General features: G+C 32.3%; 1 protein-coding gene and 1 pseudogene across 1 annotated transcript; one reads left to right on the plus strand and one right to left on the minus strand.

Annotated features, from left to right (window-relative positions):
- The first annotated feature begins 1,909 nt into the window (after positions 1-1,909).
- On the plus strand, positions 1,910-7,469 carry LOC108479433 (cytochrome P450 71B36-like). Its single transcript, XM_017782015.2, has 2 exons — positions 1,910-3,060; positions 6,520-7,469. Exons 1-2 carry the CDS (start codon positions 2,149-2,151, stop codon positions 7,150-7,152), a joined length of 1,545 nt encoding a protein of 514 aa, XP_017637504.1. The 5' UTR covers positions 1,910-2,148; the 3' UTR covers positions 7,153-7,469.
- On the minus strand, positions 5,367-6,204 carry LOC128285578 (protein NUCLEAR FUSION DEFECTIVE 4-like; annotated as a pseudogene).
- Positions 7,470-7,945: the final 476 nt, after the last annotated feature.

A 7,945-nucleotide genomic window follows, 5' to 3' on the forward strand; every position in this document is an offset into this window, starting at 1 on the left:
AAAATGTTCACCCTCCCTCCATACCAATTCACCTCAGTGGCTTTAGCATATAGGCTTTCCGGATATTTCTCTTTTAGGTCCCTCATTTTAAACTTTATTTTAGTTCTAAAATTAATTCATAGTTTTAACATTTTTTATTTAGTCATTGCTTTTAATATTTTGAATTTAATTTACATCTTATGTGGTTCTTTTAATTATTAAAGCCTTTATATGTATATGGTGAAGATTCAATTTGATTAATTAATCAAAATTAAAATTATTATACAATTAATCTATATTAAAAGAGACATTTGAATAGACACAACTACAAATTGAATCTTCACCATATACAAACAAAGGCATTAATAATTAGAATTAATTATTAATCAAAATTATTGTACATTCTGAAAAAAATTCAAAATTAAACTTATTATACAATTAATCTATATTAAAAGAAACATGTAAATAGGCACAACTTAAAAATATATATATAAGACAAATTTAACCTCTATCATATAAATACAAAGGAATTAATAATTTTAAAAATCATATAAGATGAAAACTAAATTAAAAATATTAAAAACAATGACTAAATAGAAAAATTAAATCTATGAATTAATGTTCGAATTAAAATAAAGTTTAAAATTGAAGGACCTAAATTAGAAATATGCCAAATTCTGTTGCTAAACCTACTTGATTTGGAGTAGAGCTGTTTATGAAGCCTATGCAATGTATTTAGACTGCTTTTCTGAGCCCAAGCCAAGTTCATTCTTTTTTTTCAGGCTCAACTCGAATTAAGAAAAGTAAACCTGGACCTAACCTGTCCCGCCAAGCCTATATTTGATTTTTAAATTAATTTTATTTAATTTTTTTAAAATAGTACAGTATACTATATACACTAAAAAAAAGTTAAAATAAAAGTTTTCTAACAAATTAAAAAGATATTAAAAAGTATTTATATTAAACAACACTACCATAAATATAATAAATATTTTATTGTATTAAATATAAAATATAAAATATAAAATATTATATTTTTAGATCTTGAGCAACAAATTTAATTGTTATTAGACTAATGATTTAATATAAATATATATATAATTATTCTTTAACATATATAATTAATATAATATTATTTTATAATATAATAATTAGACTGAGCCTACCCATATAAAAAATAACCTTAAATTTTACATAAATCTATTTTTAAGACTCAGTATATAAATCTATTTTTAGGACTCAGTATTCTATCTAAACTTTTTTATTTTTTAAATGAACCATTAAATTTAAACAGACGACCCAATTCAGGAGGATGTGCTTCATCTCACTGCGACACCAACAAATTTTTTATTTATTTTATTATTTTACTATTATTTAATTTTTATTTTGGGTGATGCGGCCCCTGGGATATGGGACACCACTTTTTAGTGTAGCAATTCGTAATTAATTTAGAATTTATACTATTTTCGAAATTAATTATTTTTAGTATTATTTCGATAAATTTCCCCGATATTTCTTTGAGGGGTTTGGTGCCTACACGGGTGCCAACTTGAGTTTTGTTCTTTCCTTTTTGTTTTTTTGAGTTTCAACCTAATAAACTTTTACTTTTATGCTCTTTTCTAGACTGTCAATCATAATATTTATTAGTCAAAATTTTACTTCCAAGGAAAATAAAACCAATTTAGGATCCTTTGGCTAGGGTTCATATTTATCACAAAATGTTTAACCTTTTATTTTCCCTCATACTATTCTAGTATTTAATTTATTATCATTATTGTTTTATATTAATTACAGAGACCCTTTTGAATGAATGATATAATTTAATACATTTAACTTAATTTTATCTTACATTATAATATTTAATTTCACTGTCTATTATTATTTTTAAATTAACTACAAATCATTCGAGATAAAAATTCAAAACAGAGTTCGCAACATAGGAGGTCTCCTGGCTAAGCACGTATTCCCGTGTCTATAATCATTGCATTATTTACAGTGATTGACTATTGACTGAGGATGAATAGACCAATTATTAGTTTAAGAGACGTGGTGCACTGGTTCTCCGCTAAGACAGGATAAAAGGAGAAAGTATACCTTGTAATCAAGATGGTGCCATAGCCATCCCTTTCCACAAGTAAAAGAGAAGCTGAGGCTTTGCAAAACTCAGTTATGATGGCTTTGATTAGCTCACTAGTTTGGGTTCCTTTTCTCCTTCTTCCCCTGCTGCTGCTGCTACTCTTCAAGCAGAAGACCCATCAAGTTAAGAAAGAACACAATTACAAGCTTCCTCCGAGTCCTCCCAGGCTACCAATTATAGGTAACCTGCACCAGCTTGGTGAATTGCCACACAGTTCTCTTTCCCAACTTTCTCACAAATATGGTCCAGTCATGCTCCTTCATCTGGGTCGTATACCGGTGCTTATTGTTTCATCAGCCGAGTCGGCGAAGGAAGTCTTAAAGGTCAATGATCTTGCTTGTTGCAGCAGGCCTCGGCTGGCTGCTGTTGGGAAGCTTTCGTACAATTATTTAGACGTAGCATTTGCGCCATACAGTGAATATTGGAGAGAACTGCGGAAGATATGCGTTCTCGAGCTTTTCAGTGTGAAAAGAGTGAAGTCTTTCCGGTTCATTAGAGAAGCCGAAGTTGGTTCCATAATGGAATCCATCTCATCATCGTCAACCCATCCGGTGAACGTGACAGAGAAGGTATTTGCTTTAACTGGAAGCATAATATTTAGAATTGCTTTCGGCAAGTCTTTCCAGGGAAGTGAGTACGATCGTGCTAAGTTCTACGAATTGGTTCACGATGCCGAGACGGTGGCCGGAGCTTTCTCCTCCGAAGAATGCTTTCCGAGATTCGGTTGGATTATAGATAGGTTAAACGGTCATAATGGAAGAGTCGAGAAAGTTTTCCGTCAATTAGATGCGTTGTTCCAACAGGTGATCGATGAGCATCTTAAACCTGGAAGGACACAGGATCACGAAGACATTATTGACGTCATGCTTAAAATAGAAAAGGAGCAAATTGATGAACATGGTCATGCTTGGCTCACCAAAAATCATATCAAGGCAGTACTTTTGGTAAGTTATTTGCCAAATGCCTTCATTTTTAATTATGTTTTTTTAATAGAAATAAACATGCACTAATAATGAAAGAGAGGACAAAGACCAAATCCAAAGCAAATACATCTACCCTATTCATCATATCCTAACATTTTTTACTTCAATAGGAAAGACTAAACCTAATATTATGGTTTAAAACCAAAGACATTTTTCCAATTCGCATGACATAAGACTATCTATGAACTTCCTTCTTAGCTTTCCACCTAATCCAACTACACAAATTATGGAACTAAAACACAAGAGCTCGATAGCTCGAAATTAACTTACCCAAAGACATCATCACCAATCCGCTTCAGAACGGAAATTACTTGAAAACAGCCGCACTTAATCATGGTACCATTTATACGAATAGCCTTCAACCAAAAAAGTGCGTGCTTCACGGACCGCAAAAGCTTCAACAAGCTTTGGCTCCAACCTGGCTCAATAATGGCCTGTAAGAGCCTTAAATAATGTACAAACATGCTTTTAAAAAGCTCAAATAAATTAATATCATCCTAAAAAATATAATTTTTAGGTATCAATAAAATAATGACATATCATCAAAATTTAAAGATATACACTTAATACTATACACTTATATATATATGGTATTTTTTCTAATTTAATTGAACTTTAATTAAATTACGAAAAATTAATTAAAATTTTGAAAAAAACAAATATATTGAAACTATAACCAAAATAACCCATGAGAAAAAATTGAAAAACCGAAATAAATAATTAAAAGTTAAAAGAAGAGATAAAAGAAAAAATAGAAAATAAAAAATTATAGCCACTACTAATTGTATTATTAAACTATGTTATTTGACTAAAAGGTTAAAAAAATTTAAAATGAAAAAAAAACCATCGCCAAGAAATTAAATTTAAAAAAATAGTTGCACCAAAATAAAAAATATTAACTTTTAGGAAAAAATTAAAAATGATTAAAATATATAAAAAGAAGAAAAGATGTTTATTTATTATTTTAAAAATAATTATTTCAAATAATTTAATTAAAATTAAATTAAATTGAAGAAGATATTAAATATCGATGAGTGTATAATAATACTTTGTTATATTAGGATCATATTAAAAATATAGTTTTTAGGCATCAATAAAATAGTGCCTCGTCATTAAATTTTAAACATAACAAAATATTATTACATATTCATCTGTATTTAATATCTTCTCAAACTTAATTTAACTTTAATTAAATTACTTAAAATAATTAATTTTTAAACTATAAACAAATATTTTTTTCTTCTTTTACAAATTTTAATCATTTTATTTATTTCCATAAGTTAATATTTTTTATTTTGTGCAACCAATTTTAAAAAATAGTAATTTTTGTACGATTTTTTTCATGTCATTGACACATAATTTTGGTAATTAGTTAACCCTAAATCTCGAACCTTGAATATTAAATCTTGAACCTCGAACCCTAAGGTTTAGGGTTTGGATTTGGGATTTAAGGTTCATGATTTGGGTTTGGGTTTTGAGTTTAGAGTTTAAGGGTTTGGGATTATAGGTTCAAGGGTTCAGGGTTATGAGTTACGAGTTTGGGATTCAAGATTTGGGTTTAAGGTTCAAGGGTTCGAGATTATGAGTTTGAGGTTCGGGTTTATAGTTTGAGATTTTAGATTTTGGTTTCAGGGTTGAGATTCTTGATTCAATGTTCAGAGTTTTGGGTTTAGAGTAAAAAAATATACCAAAATTAGGTGTTAATGACATGAAAAAAGTTGTTCAAATGTTGATAAATAATTGGAAATGGACCATGAATAATGTGGTAGGAAAGATCTATAAAATAATTACTCTATAGATAAGTGTATAATAATAATTTCATGTTTTTAAAATTTGATGATGTGATAAATTTTTATTGGTACCTAAAAATCTTAATTTTTAAGATTATTTTCTATTATATTATAAGTTTAAATTGTAAATTAATACTTAAATTATGAACTTTTTTCAACATCATATACTTAAAACTCTTTCTTTCTTTTTTTTTTTCATTTTCCTTGTTTCTTTAACGCTATCTTTTTCCCATTTTTTTCTTCCCTTCTTTTTCCTTCTCTTCGGCCCTCCTAACTCTCTCTTCCTCCATTATTTATTCTTCCCCCCCCAAAAAAACTCCTGCACTATTGTCGTTGCCTCGCCACCCCCTACCCCGTGTCTTTGATCTTTTCCACCAACGTCGTCGCTCCCTCTGCAGTAGCAAAAGCTGCCACTTTCGTTTTTTCAATAATGACCTTTCTCTCCTCCGCAGTCGACGCAGTTTCCCTCTTCCAGTAACGGTTGCTGTCACTCCATGTCAGCTTCGAACCCGACCAAGCTCCAACTCTTTACAAGACAATACAATGGAACCGCCAAAAGACTAGCTAATAAGATGATGACTGTGAAAACGAGCGAAAAGACTTGATTTAGTGAACCAATGAAATTGTAAGCTAAAAGGGTAAACAACGACATGACAGCGACTATGCTAAATATTGCGAAATAGCGAGTTTCTTCCTTCTCTGCAGTGATGGTGGTGGATTGGGTGATTTCAAAGAAGAAGAAGATCACGAGAAGGCAAACAACAAAAGGGATGACGAAGAGCATGATGAGGAATTGAGCAAGGTCATTGGAGAATAGGGCGAAGCATAGGTCGATGAAGATGGTAGTGCTACCCTTTTAAGATGCCGGGGACTGGACGACGGTTGCACTGGAAGTTGCGGATGCAAGTCACTAACACGACAGTGTTCATCCATGTCGTGTCGTTGCCTCTCGTGCACATAAGTTCTTCCAGTAAGAAACAACAAGCCTTTGAGCACCATAACCTATCTTGAGTGGCACCAGTAGGAATGATAATCAGAGTGGGCAAATAATTAGAGTCAAGGCCAACAAGGAGACCAAAAGCCTTACTAACATCTTTAGCCACTGACAAATTGTTAAGTTGAAGCTGGGTAAGGTTCATAAGCATCTTAATGGTGTTAGAAGAGTTTGAGCAAGTGTAGTTATTGCTTGAAATGGTTTGCACCCATACTGCAAAAACAAAAGGAGAGAGAAGAAAGAAAAGAACAAGGAAAAAAATATAACATTAAAGAAATAGAAAAATGGGTAATTGAAAATAAAACTTAGAAAAAGTGACATAATTTAAATATCAATTTATTATTTAAGTCTATATTATATTATTTTTAATTTTATATGATATAAATAATATATTATAAAATTAAAAAATGTATTATGTGAAACTTAAATGACTCAAATTTTACATTTATATTAAACCCTAACTACAACTTAGGTCATGACTGAAAAAATAAACTTACATATAAAACAAGAAAAAACATTATACAAAGGTATTCTTCTCTTTTCGTGATTTTTGTTAATATAATAATTATATAATAAGATTCAACTTCCACGATGCATATTAAACTTATTTAGGTGGATACTTGGTTTAAATAACAGAACATGTTCTTGGGCGGCGTTGACACCAGCGCGCTTATAGTGATCTGGGCAATGGCGGAGCTGGCGAGAAAGCCAACATTTATGAAGAAAGCTCAGGACGAAGTTCGAGGGGTGGTGGGGAAGAAAGGAAGAGTAACAGAAACCGATCTGGATCAACTTCAATACCTGAAGATGGTTTTAAAAGAGACTCTAAGACTGCATCCTCCTGCGCCCATGCTGATCGCCAGAGAAGCCATCTCACACTTCAACATCAATGGTTACCACATTTATCCCAACACACTTATCCAAATCAATGTATGGGCCATTGCAAGGGACCCAAAGTACTGGGAAAACCCTCAAGAATTCTCCCCAGAAAGGTTTATCGATAACGCCGTTGACTTCAAAGGACAGCATTTTGAGCTGTTGCCATTTGGAGGTGGCAGAAGAGGGTGTCCGGGGCTGTACATGGGAACCGTCACAACCGAGCTTTTACTCGCAAACCTCTTGTATTGTTTCGATTGGGTTTTGCCTGATGGGATGAATGAGGCAGATATTAACATGGAGGAATGGGCTGGTAAGTGCCTTACCCTCTCCAAGAAGACACCTCTTCTCCTTGTGCCAATCAAATACCTCTATGCCCAGCCATCTGTGTAGACAAATTTAATGGAAGCCAAAGTCCTTTGCTTGATGTTTGTATAATAAGACCCGGCCCCATCTAAACGAGCACTTAGGCTCCTTAAATAAGAGGGATGAGTGACCTAGTGCTTTACTGGCTGTGCTTGTAAGGAAGTCCTAGTCTAGATGAAAAATAAATAATGGGCGAGAAGTGAGCGGACTAGGTATGCTGCTATTAGAGTTAAGAGTTAGGGTGTAATGTCAGATTGATGAGTAATCTAGTTGATTAGCTCTATTTCCTGTTAAGTCTTCTTCTTACTGCTTGTATAATATAACCTACAAATATTTTGCAATAATTTATGTTAGAATATATATATATATATATATATATATGCATAAGAAATGATTCTCAAAACAGGTTTTTAGCGGCGTTTTTATCGGCGTTTGAATGAAAACGCCACTAAAGGTCGAGCATTAGCGGCGCTTTTTAAAAACGCCGCTATAAGTTCACCTTTAGCGGCCTTTTTTGAAATCCGCCGCTAAAGATCGAGTATTAGCAGCGCCCTTTAAAAAAACACCGCTATTGCTCGATCTTTAGCAACGCTTTTCAAAAAACGCCGCAAAAAATTAACACAACACCGTCGTTTTGTATTGATCCTTTAGTAGCTTTAGCGGCGCTTTTAAAAACGCCTCTAAAGATCAAGTAAAGCGCCGCTAAAGAATTTTGCAAAACGACGTCGTTTTGTATTGAGCTTTTAGTGGCTTTAGCGGCGCTTTTTGAACAACGCCGCTAATGCTCGATCTTTAGCAGCGTTTTTAAAAATGCCATAAA

Source organism: Gossypium arboreum, chromosome 12 (assembly GCF_025698485.1).
Source record: "Gossypium arboreum isolate Shixiya-1 chromosome 12, ASM2569848v2, whole genome shotgun sequence".
Lineage (NCBI taxonomy): Eukaryota > Viridiplantae > Streptophyta > Magnoliopsida > Malvales > Malvaceae > Gossypium > Gossypium arboreum.